The sequence below is a fragment of the Ostrea edulis genome, chromosome 8 (genome assembly GCF_947568905.1).
Source record: "Ostrea edulis chromosome 8, xbOstEdul1.1, whole genome shotgun sequence".
Taxonomy (NCBI): domain Eukaryota; kingdom Metazoa; phylum Mollusca; class Bivalvia; order Ostreida; family Ostreidae; genus Ostrea; species Ostrea edulis.
In genome coordinates, this window is record NC_079171.1 from 24,746,606 (window position 1) to 24,768,352 (window position 21,747).

The 21,747-nt window shown below is 34.9% G+C and overlaps 1 protein-coding gene and 1 pseudogene across 3 annotated transcripts; one reads left to right on the plus strand and one right to left on the minus strand.

Annotated features, from left to right (window-relative positions):
- The window catches only part of LOC125667212 (uncharacterized), a 303,650-nt pseudogene that overhangs the window by 145,287 nt on the left and 136,616 nt on the right, over window positions 1-21,747 (plus strand).
- LOC125662372 (uncharacterized) lies at window positions 7,801-18,369 on the minus strand. 3 transcript variants are annotated; one of them, XM_056147247.1, is made up of 4 exons: window positions 18,305-18,369; window positions 14,417-14,618; window positions 13,701-13,894; window positions 7,801-8,857 (listed from the first exon to the last, which is right to left on the minus strand). In XM_056147247.1, exon 4 carries the CDS (start codon window positions 8,852-8,854, stop codon window positions 7,844-7,846), a length of 1,011 nt encoding a protein of 336 aa, XP_056003222.1. In that variant the 5' UTR covers window positions 8,855-8,857; window positions 13,701-13,894; window positions 14,417-14,618; window positions 18,305-18,369; the 3' UTR covers window positions 7,801-7,843. The 3 variants fall into 3 exon arrangements, with proteins under 3 accessions (XP_056003222.1, XP_056003223.1, XP_048750529.1); XM_056147248.1 differs by lacking the exon at window positions 18,305-18,369 and adding an exon at window positions 13,103-13,136 and having other exon boundaries at window positions 14,417-16,212; XM_048894572.2 differs by lacking the exon at window positions 14,417-14,618 and having other exon boundaries at window positions 18,305-18,342.

Sequence of the window (21,747 nt, forward strand, 5' to 3'; positions counted from 1 at the left end):
TTATTTCATACAAGATTTCCCGACAATTATTGTAGAGGGCTTTCATCAACATTCAAATTTGTTCCAAATTTCTACTATTAAGTTGTATGATAAATTACCAATAACGATATAAGTGCCAGAGTCAGGGGAATCAATGTCACTCAAGGACATTACAATACATGGTTTGCTATAATGGTCACGTGGTCACGGGTTTCTGTTCGGGAACATCTCCTGCTGTTGCCTTCAATGCGACATATCGACGACGTTTATTCATTAAGTTGAGTTGTTAGTTTGCCGTTTATATCTATTTTCAATGAAATATCCAAGTATGGAAGACTCTGTGGTATATTTTATTTTGAGTTCAAAGGGACATATCGAATCGACATATGAATGAAAATTTGCATTGTTGATAGATAAAACGTCTTCATATCTACATGTCTAGTTGAAGGCCACAGCAGGAGCTCTGTCCTTCCCATGTGGACGATTTTGAATAAATGCTGCCTCATAATAATTTAAGAACATGTCAACTAATTAAGGTGCACAGAAATTTGAACTTAAGTTCGAGTTTTGTTTTCTTTCGACTGTCACAATTTGAGTAATATATCAGACGTAAGTCCAAGTTTCCACTTAAGATTGTTCGAGAAATCCATATTTCTGCAACTAATAAAGGAGCACAATTCGCTCTTATAGAAATTCCAACAGACTGTCAGAAGACCTGATCACCAACGACCACGTAGATACTCCAGCACCTTTTTAATATTAACCTCAGAGTACTTGTGCGTAGAATCAGAGTAGTGTTTAGCAAAGACTATTTTGATGACTGGTCACAATGTATGAATACCTCCATGCTTTAGCTGTTTATAATGACAAAAAGGATCGTCTTTAATTTATCGTGGAAAATGGTCGTGTAAAGTGTTGAAAAGTCATAAGATTCGATGTTGTTGATTTGGGAAAAGTTTGTGATTTCAAATTTAGCAAAGGTTTTTTGTTTTTTTTTCATTCACTGGCACAATGCGTTTTATGTAATATTGGTGCTCTGGCAAAGTTCCATATAATGATGGAACAACAACATAACATAACACCGGTATTGTGTGAAATATTGTCATTTATTAGATGACAAATAACAAATATTATCATTCTATATAATGATAACAAAAACAGCTAAGGGGAGATCTAGACAATACTGACAGCACAAGTTGCTTCTATAAAAATCCCTGAATATGATAAAGTGATCTCCCCTGTTATACAAGTAAAATTAAAAACTTGACAAAATAAAATTTCCAAAAATCATCGAATAATATATACAAAACAAGGGACATCAGCCTAGCAGAAAAAACAGCAGCGGATGCCTAAACATTACAAAATAGCTGCATATAGATATATAGGTGAAGGAAGGAGAAGGAGGGTGGGTAAACTTCAAAATTCCTCCTTGTAACAATTTAATTTCAGAACTGACGCTATATAAACATCACGTGACATGACCTTACCATATGATTGGACAATACATCGGAAACTTGAGCTGGTTAAAACACAAAATGATCTTAAATACAGACTGTTACAAAATTACATATACAATGTAGATAGAGAATGAGTTCCCATATCACAAATTACATAAATGCCATCATTTACAATAATGCAGTATGAAGTTTCTTCTTCACGGTAGTTAATATTGTCGAGAAAGGCAAAGATAAGGCCTTAGTAGAACATTTCCTGGATTCAGCAATGTACATGTATCTCTGTAAGGTTTTTGGTGAATTTTTGGAATCCTGTATAGTTACGGTAACTAATTCATTTGTCCCATTGATTTAATATATTTTGACTATGAAAAGAGCTTTACAAGATTCTTTGTTTTGCATTTTCTCACAAGTAACTCGGAACCCGTTGATACTAGCTGATCATTTTACAATACTTTTGAAGGAGGGCATTGGAAACATAACTTTCTCTGAATTTCATTCTGGCATATTTTATAAAATGTCGTGTTCAACACATTGAATAAAATGCTTCAAAATTGTGGTAAATTTCTTTCTTAAATGGAGATGCTTATCCATGACAGTGTATCTTTTGTTATCAATACAAAGTCAAATCTACAGGAACTTTAACGAAGAATACATTGCTTCGTCTTCAATGTACATTGCCCGGAAATGCAATACAAGTAAATGATTCAATTTACTTAACTAAATAGACCAATTTTGCACGAAGTTGAATACGCTTTAGATTAGAAAGGAGGAAATATATTTTCGACTTATCCACGTTTGTATGATTCTTACGAGGAATAGCATAGCATAGCGGACTAATTAGCGCATTTTCTGTAAATTAACAATATATGATATTGCATTTCCTATGTAGTTTTATTGTTATTTATCTGTAATAAAGTAAATATTTTCTTAAAGGTTAGATCGTGAAGTTTCTGAAAACGACATTCAAAAAGTCATTTATATTGCCATGCAACAACAAAACCGAGATATGATGTGGCAATTTATCTTGAAAGCTACCTTGTACGCTACTTCTACTATAGATATGAAATAAATTGTGATAAGAAAATCAGAACAACGTTATAAAATATGGAAATGTGACACTTTTCATGGCACAAGATATTTCAGAGATTACACAGTTGCCATGGATATAGTGTCTAGTTTGTATAATGTTTGTGTTCTCATTCTTCTGTAGATTTAGTCTGAATCAAACTACTCTTCAGTTATCCAAATATGAAAATAATATCACAAAAATAAGATAAGTCTGATTTTGGGACAACGACGACGATTATTTAAGTATTATAATGGGGTATTTAATATCAAAGTCAGTGACAGTGTCTGTCATTGATTATACAGTGTCGTTCATTGATTATACAGTGTCGGTCATTGATTGTACAGTGTCTGTAATTGAGTCTACAGTGTTTATCATTGATTGTACAGTGTCTGTCATTGATTGTACAGTGTCTGTCATTGTACAGTGTTAGTTATTGATTGTACAGTGTCTGTCATTGTACAGTGTCTGTCATTGTACAGTGTCTGTTATTAATTGTACATTGTCTATTATTGATTGTACATTGTCTGTTATTGTACAGTGTCTGTCTTTGTACAGTGTCTGTCATTGTACAGTGTCTGTTATTGATTGTACAGTGTATATAATTGTTTTTACAGTGTCTGTCATAAATTGTACAGTGTATGTCATTGATTGTACATTGTCTATTATTGATTGTACATTGTCTGTTATTGTACAGTGTCTGTCTTTGTACAGTGTCTGTCATTGTACAGTGTCTGTTATTGATTGTACAGTGTCTGTCATTGATTGTACAGTGTATATAATTGTTTTTACAGTGTCTGTCATAAATTGTACAGTGTATGTCATTGATTGTACAGTGTTCGTCATTGTACAGTGTCTCTTATTGTAAAGTGTATTTTATTGATTGTACAGTGTCTATTATTGAGTGTTCAGTGTCTGTCATTGATTGTATAGTGTATGTCACTGATTGTACATCGTGTGTCATTGTACAGTGTATGTTATTGTAAAGTGTATTTTTTGATTGTACAGTGTCTGTCATTGATTGTACAGTGTCTGTCATTGATTGTACAGTGTGTGTCATTGATTGTACAGTGTCTATTATTGAGTGTTCAGTGTCTGTCATTGATTGTATAGTGTATGTCATTGTACAGTGATGTCATCGATTGTACAGTGTCTGATATTGATTGTACAGTGTATGTCATTGTACAGTGTCTCTTATTGTAAAGTGTATTTTTTTATTGTACAGTGTCTGTCATTGATTGTACAGTGTCTGTCGTTGATTGTACAGTGTCTGTTATTGATTGTACAGTGTCTGTCATTGTACAGTTCTGTCATTGTACAGTGTCTGTCATTGATTGTACAGTGTCTGTCATTGATTGTACAGTGTCTGTTATTGTACAGTGTCTCTCATTGTAAAGTGTATTTTATTGATTGTACAGTGTCTGTCATTGTACAGTGTCTGTCATTGATTGTACAGTGTCTGTTATTGATTGTACAGTGTCTCTCATTGTACAGTGTCTGTCATTGTACAGTGTCTGTCATTGATTGTACAGTGTTTGTTATTGATTGTACAGTGTCTGTCATTGTACAGTGTCTGTCATTGATTGTACAGTGTCTGTCATTGATTGTTCAGTGTCTGTCATTGTACAGTGTCTGTCATTGTACAGTGTCTGTCATTGTACAGTTTGTTTGATATTCGTAGGATTGGTTAACTATATATCGTTAACCGATTGGTGACTGTATTATCTGCCATAATACTATCCATCTCATTGCGATCCAGCCTCACCCTCCAACACCTCCCAAATGCACCAACATAGTGAAGTTGAAGTGTGTTGTAGTAACATTCCATATGCTCCGTATGGGACGTATGGGTTGTCCCATGGTTTAAAAATAAATAAATATAAATAAATAAGGAACATCGTGTACCAACATGTCTGATGACTGCGGTACTGTCTTTTGATGGCCGGACACATACATGTGATGGTCGTATGTCATAAATTATAATGAAATAAAGAAGTAACTTATATTTATAAAAACTAAATAAAAAGTAAAAATTAATGAAATAAATTATATTTTTTTATTTATATAATAACTTTAATAATAATTTTATTTAATTTGTTCAATAACTTAAAAAAAAAAATTACAATAAGTAAATTAAAATTAAATAAATAAAATATTTTTTATCTATAATAAATTATATTTTTATTTATATATATAATAATTTTAATAATGATTTTTATTTAATTTTTTCCTTAAGTATATTAAAATTTATAAAAAAATTATAATAAGTAAATATAAAATTAAATATTTAAAATATTTGTTATTTATTTGGATTCTAATAGAAGGTAATAATTAGTAATCGCACGAGTCTCCGTCCTTCGTCCAATTCAAGATACACCGAAATAAATATACCATAACTATTACATAATTATTAATATTAGTAACAGGTGATAGTAATATGGATGTAGGTATGTATATACATGTGAAATAACTAAAATATATACAGAAAAGAATTAGGGTAGGGTTGCCAACGAAAATTTTGATAATAGAGTGCCACTAGTTATTACTTTGTTAATCATAAATTATAAAATTATGCCAGACAACAATTTTGAGATCGTCTTCAGGCAAGAATTTTGAGGTCGTCGTCAGGTGCTACACTTCAGACCCTGTACCATGTTTCTGTAACTGGATCCAGCTGTAGCACGACATGGCTCCATAATTCTTATTCGATAGTATGTATTATGTGTATAAAACTGAAGATGTATAATGTAATAAGTGGTGAGTTAGTACTTATGATAAAATTGTATGACAGATGAAATACCAACCATAAGAAGTGGTATACTTAATTACATAACATATTGATTTAATTAAATAATGAAAATACAGAATAGATGCAAAATCACAAATCGCATACATCCAACAAGCTTACATATATTAAATATAATAGTATGCAGCAGGCCTGCATACATACAAACTGCGACATTGCATCTAAATGTTCGTCATAAAAAGAAGTTTACAAAATACATACGTATAATAACATACCTGAATTTTATGTATATTTGCATATACATATACGTATAATATACCGGGATTTGATGTATAGCTGCATCTATATTTTAACTACATGTTTATATAAACTAAAACGATAAAAAGGCAAAGTTTATATTCCTAATATTAATATGCTACGATACTTATATATGTAATTGTTTACATACTAATAAACATATAGTTATACACGATAGAAAACCCGAATTATATGCTTAGATGTTTATATAAGTATAACACACGTAGTTGTTTCTATATTAGTAAACATATAAAAAAAAATTAACATTAGAATAATGATGCTTAGTGGTTTTCATACTTATAAACATACGAAACTGTTTACATATTTGTAAACATGCACGATAAAACCTTAGTTATCATTGTACAGTGTCTGTCATTGTACAGTGTCTGTCATTGATTGTACAGTGTCTGTCATTGATTGTACAGTGTCTATTATTGAGTGTTCAGTGTCTGTCATTGATTGTATAGTGTATGTCACTGATTGTACAGTGTGTGTCATTGTACAGTGTATGTTATTGTAAAGTGTATGTTTTGATTGTACAGTGTCTGTCATTGATTGTACAGTGTCTGTCATTGTACAGTGTCTGTCATTGATTGTACAGTGTCTGTCATTGACTGTACAGTGTATGTCATCGATTGTACAGTGTCTGGTATTGATTGTACAGTTTATGTCATTGTACAGTGTCTCTTATTGTAAAGTGTATTGTTTGATTGTACAGTGTCTGTCATTGATTGTACAGTGTCTGTCATTGATTGTACAGTGTCTGTCATTGATTGTACAGTGTCTGTCATTGATTGTACAGTGTCTGTCATTGTACAGTGTCTGTCATTGATTGTACAGTGTCTTTCATTGTACAGTGTCTGTCTTTGATTGTACAGTGTCTGTCATTGATTGTACTGTGTCTGTTATTGTACAGTGTCTGACATTGATTGTACATTGTCTGTTAGTGTACATTGTCTGTTATTGTACAGTGTCTGTCATTGACTGTACAGTGTATGTCATCGATTGTACAGTGTCTGGTATTGATTGTACAGTGTATGTCATTGTACAGTGTCTCTTATTGTAAAGTGTATTGTTTGATTGTACAGTGTCTGTCATTGATTGTACAGTGTCTGTCATTGATTGTACAGTGTCTGTCATTGATTGTACAGTGTCTGTCATTGATTGTACAGTGTCTGTCATTGATTGTACAGTGTCTGTCATTGTACAGTGTCTGTCATTGATTGTACAGTGTCTGTCATTGATTGTACAGTGTATGTCATTGTACAGTGTCTGTCATTGATTGTACAGTGTCTGTCTTTGATTGTACATTGTCTGTTATTGTACAGTGTGTGTCATTGTATAGTGTCTGTCATTGTACAGTTTCTGATATTGTACAATGTATTTTATTGATTGTACAGTGTCTGCCATTGATTGTACAGTGTTCTTCATTGTACAGTGTATGTCATTAATGTACAGTGTATATAATTGATTGCACAGTGTCTGTCATTAATATACAGTGTATAGAATTGATTGCACAAGGTCTGTCATTGATTGTACAGTGTTTGTCATGATTGAAAAATGTTTGTCATTGTACAGAGTTTGTTTTCCATTGCATGGTGTATGTCATTGGTTGTACAGTGTCTGTCATTGTATAGTGTATATCATTGATTGTACAGTGTATGTCATTGTACAGTGTCTCTCATTGTAAAGTGTATTTTATTAATTGTACATTGTCTGTCATTGTAAAGTGTATTTTATTGATTGTACAGTGTCTGTCATTGATTGTACAGTGTATGTCATTGTACAGTGTCTCTCATTGTAAAGTGTATTTTATTGATTGTACAGTGTCTGTCATTGTAAACTGTATTTTATTGATTGTACAGTGTCTGTCATTGATTGTACAGTGTATGTCATTGTACAGTGTCTCTCATTGTAAAGTGTATTTTATTGATTGTACAGGGTATGTCATTGTACAGTGTCTGTCATTGATTGTACAGTGTGTGTCATTGATTGTACAGTGTCTATTATTGAGTGTTCAGTGTCTGTCATTGATTGTACAGTGTTTGTTATTGATTGTACAGTGTATGTCATTGATTGTACAGTGTCTGTCATTGATTGTACAGTGTTTGTCATTGTACAGTGTCTGTCATTGTACAGTGTCTGTTATTGATTGTACAGTGTCTGTCGTTGATTGTAGAGGGTCTGTCATGGATTGTACAATTTATGTTAACTATTTTATATTTCCTGAGTGACCGTCATTGTCAACAAAATACTTCAGCATAATGTATTTATTCTAAATAAAACCAAATCACTTCTTCATTCGATATCTTTCCTCTTCCACGCTTGCCACACTTGAGGATAATCGTAAGCTGCTACGTGTGTTCTTGCCAAAAGTTGACTTAGTCTACAGTAGCGACATGGAAAATATCCAAGATTAGGAGCATTATAATGCGGTTGGAATTGAATGTAATTAAAGTTCTCTATAAGATTAGTAGATATTAATGTCTCCAAAACATCGAATTCGCAACCTTCGCAGTTAATCGTCATAAGATCTACTGAACGACAGCCGATCCCTAGTTGAATGACGAAGTCTAGAACACTCACTATCTGGATAACCTCTGTCTTGTTCCTTAAATCACCTTTTGAGGTTGTCGTTGCATCTCCCCGAATATTGACAAGTAATGTCGTGTAACGTTTACCGAGACCGAAATTGTACGCTTTCACGTCGGAGTCCACATCAAGCGTCGATATTCTTTCTGACAGATTCCTGTAGAAACTGGGAACTGGCTCTATAACCACATAATGTTTAGCTCCAGTAGCTGGTAAAAGGTTATTTAGCTCATTCCCAACGTATCCTCCGACTTCAACAATAGCAACATTAGTTTTTTTCTTCAGAAAATTGAAAAATGAATAAATGACAGTATAATTAAAAAGTTCCATACTTTTGACGTTTACTTTACTTGGGTCGATATTTTTTGCTATGCAGTTAGTGTACTGGGCCACTTCATTTGGTGTAAAGGGTTGTATGGGTTTCCACTTGACAGAATCTCTACATTTATCAGTTCTAATATCAGGGAAAATAGGCGTGACTTGAGTTAGAGTTGGGGCCGTTATCTTTTCTACAACTCGGAAAAATGTTTCCGGGAGGTCGCATGTAGGCATCGATGACAAAGACGCCTCTACAAAACGTGCTGTGTTTTCTACTTCAAAGTTCTGATCAGTAGAGCCAAAAGATTTAAAATACTTATAGTGCGTTCCATAAATTCCTAGCATAATGAGTGCAATAATTGCTATGTTTTTTCCCTCAAGCAGTCGTCTTCCAACCATAATCTGAAAGAGAAAAAATACAGTTTCATTTTCCACTCAAAATTGTTTTCACACCATGTCATGCAAAAATTCAGTATTAAGCTACAGTTAATCAGGAAAATCCTAGCATATATTAAATTTAAGACATCCACAAATGTTAGTTCGTTTTTCCGCGCAACATTCATTTTCCACTCACAATCTTTTATGATTTACCTTTTAACACAATCAAATGTATTCAAGAACGAAACATGTGTAGTTTTGATGATATTACCAGGTAATTTAGGTATACCAGCCAACTGTTATTAAATGATACATTTATGCTTTAATGTATAACATGCATAAGTAAATCCAGAAATCTTAAAAATGTTGTGCGTTCACTGCCAATAAATAATTATTCCGAGCACAGGAAATGTACCATGAAGCGAAATATTTCAAAACTATACTATGGGGAAATCACAAAGCATTTCTTCAATCTCCACGATACATCTAAAAATAATTACTGCAATAAAGTTTTATGTCCTAATTTGAACAAACACGTGTATCCCATGAGATATAACTTGAAAATATTTTGTCAAATCATTTTTGCCAAACTTTAACGTTTGTTTTTGTTTTATTATGACGTCATTAATAAATCACCCCTTACCAAGGTTTCTATGGGTTGATACAATGTATATATACATTATCAAGTTGCAAGATCAATGATCATTTAATTTCATGGCTGGGGTACCAACATCATTTTCTATTAGCTAAGCATACAGAGTACTATTTTGGTGAAGTTTACTTAGAATGCCAGGGGCGTTTCTATTCCTCTAACAAAGACAACAGGATGCATACAAATGCTACGTCCCATAAAAAAATACCAAATTAAGAGTAGGCCAAAACAGATTTCTCGTAACATCAAAGGTAAGATCAGGTGTCTAGGAGGAGTAAGAATGTTCTATTGACAGGTAAAATCCGCCGTGAGCCCTATATCGTAATCAGGTAAACAGAGTAATCCGTAGTCAAAATCAGTGTGTAGAGAACGGCCCAACGATTGGTATGCAACACGTAAAACAGAATTATACCCAACGACAGGTTATATTTGCATGCAAGGTGAAGATAACAAACAGTGATCAATCTCATAACTCCTACAAGCAATACAAAATAGATAGTTGGGCAAACACGGACCCCTGGACACACCAGAGGTGGGATCAGGTGCCTAGGAGGAGTAAGCATCCCCTGTTGACCGGTCACACCCGCCGTGAGCCCCATATCCTGATCAGGAAAACGGAGTTATCCGCAGTCAAAATCAGTGTGCCAAGAACGGCATTATAACAATCATAAATTCCGATTTCAAATGCGACCTGTTGAAACCACCGTATCCCCAATTTATTTGTCAGTAGCTTGCCGCGATTTAAAACTTCAACGTGAGCAGAACATGCACTGGCGTATCGGATCAGAAGAGGAAGATGATCACCATATGCAGGTGATAATGGCATATTGTAAATATCCAGAGTTGACGATGGAGAAACTGAAGTTTGTCATAAAGTTGAGTGGTCAGATTAACGTTACCATCCATGTTCACTAGGGTATATCGAATCAACATATGAATGTAAATTGTTAATGGATGAAACGTCGTGGATAGATCTAAATGTCAAGTTGAAGGCCACAGCAAGATTTTTTTTCTTCTCATGTAAATGCTTTCGAATAAATTCTGCCTCATGGGAATATAAAATCAGGTTGGTTAATAAAGGAGTGCATTGCATGTACATGGAAATTTCAACAGACTGTTAGAAGATTTGATCACCAGTATATATTAATCAGTGAAGCACTCCTACTCAAAAGGAATTCGAATAAGAATATCAATTCGCAAGTATTAAATGCGATATAAAATTTCATACCATATATCCGTCTGTGTTTAGTAAATCAGAAGTGATCAGATCAAAGAATTAGTGAGGTTATCTGTCAAATATGTGCTGGTTCCAGTTGACAAAGCTTGTAACAATATTGTCAATGTTGTAAAATCCATTCTAAATGTATTTCAGAAGAGAACTAACTATTCCGAAAAATCTCGCATTTTAGTTTGCGGGTTTTCTTCTTCATTCAAACAGTCACAGTTTTAAAAGTCCAAGTTTCTGCTTTTATTTCGTGAAATTCAGGCCTTGTTTCCAACATTTCATAAAAATCCTCACAAAGAAACATTATACGAGGATCCAGTAGGATCCAGTACATGCTCTATAAATCCCAAATCTTTACTGCTCACGAAAACATTAACTAATTACGGACTGTTCCACAGCAAATGCGAAAAGAGTAAGTTCTCAAACATCCCCATTCACGTTAATATATAATTGTACAACCTTTAATTAATCAACAACATAACAACATACGTTCCCGTTATGATTCGGCGACTAAATGGGGCGGTCCATCAGATGAGAACGCAAAACCCGAGGCCCCGTGTCACAACAGGTGTGGCACGATGAAGATCTCTTCCTGATCAAAGGCCGTAAGCGCCGAGCATAGGCTTAAATGTTACAGTTCTTCACCAGCAGTGGTGACGTCTCCATATGAGTGAAATATTCTCGAGGGGATGTTAAACAACCAACCATACGACTTTCTAACACTTTACACCACCATTTCTCGCGATACATTAAATATATGTTGTCTGTTGGGCTTTTTCACAGCAGATCGCTACATCATGATAAAATGAAACTCCACAATATTCATATCTTGCGATCAGTCATCCAAAACAAAAATACTGTTAAACATTACTCTAACTCTACGTGCAAGTACTCGGAATTAGATATCAAAAAGTTGTTGAACTTCATCCTCATTAACAATGAATATGTAGTGTTTTAACATGTGGTGTTCGTACCATTTATTGAAATTCCTATCGACACTCAGATATTACCTAATCCTCCCAGGCAACTGATCCTACCTCTGGTGTTCACCTCACTCGATTATCCATGTAACGGAGAATCGTAAGAAAATCAGGATTAATATTTCGCGAAAAGGGATGACCACTCGATAAATAATTCACGTGAACGTTACACGGACTGCAAATATCAACTCGATCTAGCGGGAGATAATGCCCTCTGGATTTATCAGCTATGTTTTCATGAGGTAATGTGAAATTAAATATGCATCAATATTATTGCTGCCTTAATCACGCCCATCGCCCTGTTCGATCGTTATATTAAGATTATACCGGTCCGTCCATTTCGTCCTTTGTTTCACTTGAAATATTTTAATCCTCATCTACGCGATAAACTGACAGCACTTGGACAGCAATAACAATATTGAGTAGCGAATTTTTGTTGAAATTGTCTCTATCTGCAGTCTATTCCACTTTTATTGAAATTGCTTATATTGGTTGATTGATTATATCTGGTTTAATCTCTCTCTCTCTCTCTCTCTCTCTCTCTCTCTCTCTCTCTCTCTCTTGAAGTTGCTTCTATTTAACTATCTGTTATACAGAAGTAAAAATAAATCCCCAGGAACATTATCAATGTAGTTCAAAATCGGTTATATTGAACTTTGGATATAATGAACAATTCAGGTCGGTGCCCTAAACTGAATTTCAATCCATCCAGAGTAGACTGCATTGACATTTCTCCGCCAAAGTCGGTTTTGTTTATATACTTTGCTTTCCTCTGTAGTCACTCAGATATCCAGAATAGATTGATTAATTGATTGATTGATTGGAGTTTAACGCTGTATTTCAATATTTTAGCCATTTATGGCGGTTAACTAAATAAGATATGGTAGCTTTTGAAGAGTGTTGGAGCAGCATAGGAATTAAACAGAATAGATATACAGTATACATAGCATTTGGTATCTTTGTGACATTTTGCATCGTTCGTCACCTCGTTTAAGTACTTTGATTTTATTTAGGTCTATTACCTGTTCAGACACCTACTTGCCAAAAACCGTCTCATTCTGAAGGAGGATTAAATATATCAGTAAGGTGAACACAGGTAGAGTTGACCTGAAGAATCTAAGTATAAATAAAGCCGAAAAAAACACCATCTCTATATTATTAAATATAATCAATAGTACTATATATACAGACAGTGATAATTTCCATGCGTGCACAATACATTTTAAAACGCACTGATAATCCAATGCATATCCGTGCATTATACAAACGTCATTTCAGCATATAGGGCACTGTTTAGATATGAAACTCTCACAATTTAATTTCATTGAAAAGCAGAGTGTGTAACGATATATATTTGAGTAGTGATGATTAATTCCCGAACTTTTATCAAGATGAATTAAGATTAAAAATACTTGAGTTAGACGTCTGGGTGCGTTTAGAGATTCCCTGCGGACAAAAGGTTATGTTAAAAGTTTTTAAAATAATGTTATTATAGTGAATCATTTTAGTCTCTTAAACACGCAGTCTTAAAAAACACGGTATCATACACTTACATTCTATGATTTAAGATTATTTCGTTTTTACTTTTTGAAATAAACCTGTGGCGATCCGGGTTAGAATAGGTCCTAAGTACCCTCCATGCTTGTCATAAGAGGCAACTAAATTGGGTGGTCCTTTGGATGAGACCGTAAAAACCGAGGTCCCATGTCACAGCAGGTTTTAAACAATAAAGATCCCTCCCTGCCGTAAGCACCGAGCATAGGCCGAAATTTTGCAGCCCTTCACCGACAATGGTGACGTTTCCATATGAGTGAAATATTTTCAAGAGGGCTGTTAAACAATATTTAATTAATCAATCTTTTGCAATACACTACTTCCCCAACATTACACCGACGAAGAGGTTGTACTGGGGTTGCTTGAAAACTACAGAGGGGAAAAAACCTTCACTTTAATGTCATTCATTATCGTACAATTCATTTAGCTAACGATGATGATAATAAGACTACTCACTGTTACACGATGTACTGAAATACAACACAAGTCAGTGATAATCGTGTGGCGTCGGTGGACGAGTGGTTAGACCGTCAGACTATCGACTGAAAGGTTGTGGGTTCGACCTCTGGCCGCGGCAGGGCTGACGTTGTTTCCTTGGGAAAGGCACTTTACATGAATTTCCTTACTCCACCCAAGTGTAAAAGGGGTACCTGGTTATAGACAGTGAAATATATTGTTAGAATGTTATTACTCTAGCGCTTGTAATAGCAGCTTGCACTATATGCTTCCTAGCAGGCTGAGAAAGTTCTAAATTGATATAAGGTCTGCCGGGGTAATAATGTACATTGATTATTGTAAAGCGCTTTGGGCAGCATACGCTGAAAAAACGCTATATAAAACCAATTAGTATTATTATGTGGTTTATCCAATGTGGATAAACCTAGTTATTTTGTGCAGATCGTATTCAAAGATGCATAATTCTTACGTAATTAAGTTAGATCGGGTTCAGTATACTAGCTTTCACTTCCTTTAATCTACGCATGTCTTCTAGATTATTCCTTTCCATTTCGTAGTTTGACAGGTGCAGACACAAAATTATTTTTTCAATTGTAATATGTAGTAATCCTGCGAGTTTTGGTCAGTTAAGACAGAGATGCTCCGGGCAGCGAAGAAAACAAAAGAAAAGAATCCGTATTACAGGACAAAAAGCAGTAAATTCGTCTGTAAATTACCGTCCTAGAAATCGTCGAGTAACTGCAACAGTGACTCGTGCCAACTCCGCCATATTGCAACCGGATGAGACACAAAATGCAGCTCCGGGGGTGATGCAGGGTTCGAGACCGGCAATCTTTTGAGGTGCAATTCCGGTGGTTATGCAGAGTGCGGCACCATTGTTGTTACCAAATAGGCCTACAGCACCGGCGGTGACGCAAACTACAACGCAGACGGAGACACTGGTAGTGATCCAGCCTGCTTTGAGCCCATCTACATTGACTGCCTTAACTATCGAGGATTCGGGTGTAAATTGTACAGGTACGGTCAATTATGACCCTTAAGATAACTTGACGAATCCTTTTATTAGTGTAGAGGAAAAAATACATTGTATTTAATAATCAGTTTGTAAATTTTGCAACCCTTTTATCTCATGATCCTACTGCAACTCAGCAGAATCAAGTGGTATTTGAGGATGGGATTTTCCAGGTAAAACCGAAACAAAGAGACCAAAAAGTTTCAAAAGTTTCACAATGGCTGGATGCCTTTTCTATATTTGTTTCAATATACTTAACAGAATAGAAGTCTCAAGCAATCCCACTGTTTAGATATATGACACTGATCAAGAGGGGGGGGGGGGCTGAAAAATTGAGAGGTAATTGGTTGGAATATGACATTCAGTTTCGGCTGAAAAAAATCGTACAACACTTCCTTATGCTGGGCATCAGTTGATGCGGAATTGTGGATGATTTACATGCAATAATCCCCTTCCCAAAATGAAGGATGTTGTCAGCCAGGCCCATAAGTACAGCGCAAATGTTATGCGTACAATTATGATGGTATTTGCAACAAGCCAAATTGTAAATTTTTCCACAGCTGTATCAAGTGCAATGCTCTCCATCCATTAGTCAAATGTCTCAAGTATAATGCTAATTCAGTGGATGAAGTTAATGGCGGGTTACAACAAATCTAATTATCTCACGATATTAGAAAGCCCATTTCATTGTGTTGTCAAAAATCCTTCATTTGTTGCCTCATTTTGTTATTCAACTTATGAGGTAACTCTATTTCAGTCTGTCTTTACAAGGACAATTTTACATGACTTAGAGTGAACCAGGCGGTGGGATAAGTCCGATTAGGTGTTGATCATGTTACTGCATCTTGGGATACTATTTCAGTTTTTATATCAACTTCAAAAACTGTCCAATCTGGCTTGGGGACAATTGTTCAGGTCTAAAGATCAAATGATACAGCATTGTTGTTTCAAGCATTGCAGAATTATTCTGCTTTATATAAACTTATGCAGAAAGTGTTTTCTTTTCACACCTGAACTCAAAACCCTTAACCCAATACCGATTTTCATACATATTGAACAAGACTTTACAGTTGTTATTTTACATATTCAATCATCTGACTCTTAAGTCCCATTCATTTCGGATGGGGGGAGGGGGGGGGGGCTGCTTCTATATCAAAGGGGGCATCTATTAGTTACCCAGACATAAGTGCACAGCAAAGGGCTTTATTCAGGCAGGGTGGGGTTCTTGTATCTGATGTTATCAATACATTCAGCAGCGCATTGCATCACTTTATCAGTGTAACATTTCTTAACCTACATTCCCCTGATTTAAAAAAATTAACCCTCAGACAGTATCTTCAAATTGTAGTTTAATGAGGTGGAATTCATCTTTTTCATTGTTAATGCTTGTCATGTGTCATTTTGCTAGTGCAATTTGTCATTCAAATTGCATTTGGCAAAATAGAAATTTAATATTTTTCATGAATTGTGCAGTCAGGCAAATTACTCAGTGTGTGGTACCATCTGTACCTCAGTGTTCTGAAGCTTTATCTGCGCTTATATCTATCTATCTATCTATCTATCTATCTATCTATCTATCTATATATATATATATATATAATGACTTACGCACTGGTTTGACAGTCTTGCTAGGCGGTGGGTGCCGCAGGTCGCTGGTTCGACCCCGGGCTGGGGCGAAAATTTTCAGTACCTAGTTGTGATTATTTAGTGCTTTATATATTAATTAATTGATTATCACATGTATCGTTTAGATCCTAGGGGTAAACGTAAGGTTGGGTGTTATAATTGGTTGTGCTTTATATTAAATATTCTATACAATTGCATCGAGAGATCCACTCTCCTTATAAAATATCTTAAACACTGAATGACACAGCGACTGTGTGAGATTGCATCAGTGTATAAGTAGCGCTTTAGGAGCATAACAAAACTTCCGTTTTAGGAAAGTCGTTGTGGCCGAGTGGACTTACGCACTATATATATATATATATATATATATAGAGAGAGAGAGAGAGAGAGAGAGAGAGAGAGACTGAGGTACCATCTATATATATATAGAGTGGTACCATCTGTACTAAAATTATCTGCATTTCAAATTTAGGGTGGAAGCACCATCTGTGTTTCCATATATATATATATTATTGATGCCATCTGTATCCAAGTTAGTTATGTATTTGTTTTGGGGCTGCAAAATTGCCGCCCCACCTTGGTTGTGGCGGATGGGTCTCGGGACGTGGTCCCGTGACCCATTTGGCATAATTTTGCATAGATTGCTGTCTCCGGGGGGGGGAACTTTTTTTCCCCAGGCCCCCTGGATCAAGATGGTACTTCTATTGCTGAATGTTTATGCTGCCAAATATTTCTCATCGGCGCATACATTTGCTCATTATTTGTATTTTCCTGATGTATTTTTTTTCTATTAAATGACCATGACAAACACGCCAAAACACAATTTTGCTTATTCAATTGTTATCAACTTGTACTACACTTGCTCAAGTCTCTATGTTTAATAATCAGTGCTCTCTTTAATACTTTTGATAATGCCAAATATAGATGGTTGGTGACATTAAAGTATGGTAGAGAGCAAATATTTAGACTTCTGAAACACAGTAAAATTTGAACGAAATGATAAAGTAATAAAAACAACATACAAACTTGAGCAAGTCTAAACTTGTACCTTTGTTTAAGAGTATTTTTGATCAATTATATGTGTTCTGTCGTCGTTATTTATATTAAAACTGTCACAAAATAATGGGGTTTATCCAATGTGGATAAATCTGATTATTTTATGCAGGTCATATTCAAAGATGCATATTAAAGTAAAATTGTTAAAATCACTGGATTAAAAGTACAGGTGGAAAATACGTAATAGTTCAAGTTTAATGTTGTTTTACCTGTACTGTGTTAATACCTGTATGTTTCAGATCATTTGACAGTGATTAAAGTCACTAATTAAAGATAAGAAATGTACATTGACAGTGATTAAAGTCACTAATTAAAGATAAGAAATGTACATTGACAGTGATTAAAGTCACTAATCAAAGATAAGAAATGTACATTGACAGTGATTAAAGTCACTAATTAAAGATAAGAAATGTACATTGACAGTGATTAAAGTCACTAATCAAAGATAAGAAATGTACATTGACAGTGATTAAAGTCACTAATTAAAGATAAGAAATGTACATTGACAGTGATTAAAGTCACTAATTAAAGATAAGAAATGTACATTGACAGTGATTAAAGTCACTAATTAAAGATAAGAAATGTACATTGACAGTGATTAAAGTCATAATTAAAGATAAGAAATGTACATTGACAGTGATTAAAGTCACTAATTAAAGATAAGAAATGAACATTGACAGTGATTACAGTCACTAATTAAAGATAAGAAATGTACATTGACAGTGATTAAAGTCACTAATTAAAGATAAGAAATGTACATTGACAGTGATTAAAGTCACTAATTAAAGATAAGAAATTAACATTGTTTTATACCTTATCTTTTTCTTTCCCGCCCCAGGGAAAGATTCCAATCTTAAAAACAAAAGTAAAACAAAACCACAATATTACTAAAAGTAACATAGTTGCTTACCAGATACGACAAATTACTCATGGAGAATGATATTAAAGTACCCACGGACACGGAAGATTATCGAGGTCAACGGAAGGTCATATGATGATGCGGGACGAATCCTACACCATTGTCCTTACATCCGAACGGATATATCTGCTGATGTGAAATTTGTCATTAATAAATTATAAGAGGTGAAAAGGACGTAGTAGAATTAGAAATTAAGTATGATTACATACCTAGTCATCATTCTATGTAGCCCGAGAGAAGGAGTAAAAGGTGTGGGGTGTTTCCTGCTTTTGATGGTAAATAGAGATAATGATGTGAAAAGTACTTAAAAGATGTATGTCATTGTTTATGGTAAACAAAAAACGCCGCATGTAGCAGACAGTCGTGCGGTTCGTCTGCTGGACAAGATTGCCAATTAAAATGTTTCAGGATAAATGCAGTGAAGATTGACCGTTTCTATGACATCGTTACTTTAACCATCTGTGTGATTTATTATGATTGGAAAGCGCGTGTAGAGTAAGTTTCTATCAGTGTCAGCACTTTGTGTAAATAAAAAACAAAATGTGGACAGGATCATTTATGCACTGACCAGGGTATACCCTTATATAATCAAAGTACTGAAAGTACTGAAACGAGGTGTCGAACGATTCAAAATGTCACAAAGATACTAATGCTATATAGGCTGTATATCTATTCTGTTTAATTCCCATGCTGCTCCAACACTCTTCAAAATCGATTACATTTTATTTAGTTAACCGCAATAAAATGACTAAAATATTGCCAATACAGCGTTAAACCCCAATCAATCAACCTCTGTTACTAGTAAAGAATTAAAGGCTTGAAAGTAAAAAAAAAAAAAAAAAAAAACGGCTCAAATATAATATACGGTAAAGTAGTTCCAAGCATTGCGCACTATATTTCTTATATGTGATTTATACGATTTTTGATATACAATGTATTTATTTAGTATGTGCAACAATGAATTGATTTTGATGTTTTAATATGTCTATTAACACATTAATATGCAAGAAATGAATGATGCATTAAATTTAGAACATGATAATGGAAATGATTTAATGTGATTCTAGATATTGGTAACAATAATTTAATTTGTTGTTGTAACATTCATTATCAAATGGCAAAGTGAATAGATGGACATGGAACAATTTGACAGGTATGCTGGTCAATAGGTACATGTATACTGGTTAGCAGGTCGACTAGTCAGCAGGTAGGCATGTATACTAGTAAGCAGGTCGACAGGTATATTAGTCAGCAGGTATGCAGGTATACTAGTTAGCAGGTCTACAGTTATACTAGTTAGCAGGTAGGCAGGTATACTAGTCAGTATGTATATTAGTCAGCAGGTAGGCAGGTATATTAATTAGCAGGTCGACAGTTACACTAGTCAGCAGGTAGGCAGGTATATTAGTCAGTAGGTATATTAGTCAGCAGGTAGGCAGGTATACTAGTTAGCAGGTCTACAGTTATACTAGTCAGCAGGTAGGCAGGTATACTAGTTAGCAGGTCGACAGTTACACTAGTCAGCAGGTAGGCAGGTATATTAGTCAGCAGGTCTACAGTTATACTAGTCAGCAGGTAGGCAGGTATACTAGTCAGTAGGTATATTAGTCAGCAGGTAGGCAGGTATATTAATTAGCAGGTCGACAGTTATACTAGTCAACAGGTAGACAGTTATATTAGTCAACAGGTAGACAGGTATATTAGTCAGCAGGTAGGCAGATATACTAGTCAGCAGGTAGGCAGGTATATTAGTCAGCAGATAGGCAGGTATATTAGTCAGTAGGTAGGCAGACATACTAGTCAGCAGGTAGGCAGGTATACTAATCAAGACGTACAATGTAGGCAGGTATACCAGTGATCAGGTAGGCAGGTATACTAGTCATCAGGTTGCAGGTATGCTATTTAGCAGGTCGACAGGTATTCTAGTCAACAGGTCGACAGATCAGCAGTTTAACAGGTATGCTATTCAGCAGGTAGACAGGTAAGCAGGTCAGCAAGTTAACAGATATTCTATTCGGAAGGTCGACTGATGTGCTAGTCAGCAGGTTGACAAGTAAGCAGATCGACAGGTATGCTTATCAGCAGGTCGACAGGTATGCTAGTCAGCAGGTCAACAGTTCACCAGGTATGCTAGTTAGCAGGTCGACAGGTTAATTCCTTAACGGTATTTGTTATTTGGATTAAAAGTAGAGATGATGTATTATCTATTACAATGTACACACACGTCTGTCTTCTGGTTTTACCAGTTTATTTATTGACATGTCGACCTGCTGAGTTGTCGACCTGCTTATTTGCTTCTATTTGTATTTTGAATGACATGTAATTATGACAATGATTGGTTTTGATTTTCTCAATAAATTGAATATTCATGATATTCATTACTGATGCATGGAAAGCCGTAAGGTAGCCCCACATCATTATTATTTTTCCCTATATAAAATACCGAAATTATAATCTCTTCCAAAAATACCCCACTCCTAATTTTCTGACATTATTATTCATATCGCAGCAATAATAATAATCTGTCCCCGATTATCAGAAATTATAATTATAATTTCATCCCCGAAAGAAAAATATCCTTCATTTAGCTGACATTATTATACTGCCGCAATAATTATAAACTGGCCCGATTTAAAGTCACACATTATCTTTAGAAATATAATCTTTCCACCACAATAATTATTTCCAACATCAACAATAATTATCTTTTTTCGTTGAACGCTACTTTAAGAATATAATCTGTACTGACAATAATAAGTCTGGACCAGCCAAAAAGACAAGATTATCAATGTTGGTGGAAAAGGTTTGGACGCTTGAAACAGAAAACGTTTGTCTGACTCGGATTCACAATAATAATCTCCGACTGCAGACTGGTAGATATTATATGAAACGTGAAGGCAGATATTATTTGAAGCGTGAAGGCAGATATTATTTGAAGCGTGACGAAAAGAAGCACCCCAGTGAGAGAGATTAGCACGTAACGCAAGTGGCACGTATATGAATATTTTATTGCCTGACCTAACCGTTATTCAACTTATTGACTTATGGATAGAGGTAAGGCTACAATAACATACATGTGTGATTATGTGCAAAGGTCAGGTACCTCATCATCTGTTTGGAGCTCTAAACAGCTTAACATTGGCCATATCCTCAGACTAGGGTGCAGGTACAGGTATTCTGATATCATTATCAGTGGGTTTTAATGAATTCATTCTAAATTCCCTGTTACAACTGATGTCACCAGCATCTTCCTCTTGAAAGAGTGTTCAAGCCATTATAGCCCCATAATTTATTTAGAAGTATAATTGTATAAGTGACACAACTTAATCGTTAGTAGTAGTACATTGCAGCCTGTTTTCCTTAAAAATAAAATAAGACAAGGATATTCAGACTGTCACAGTCATCCAGTTGCTTTAGGTAGGGTCGAAGAAGGG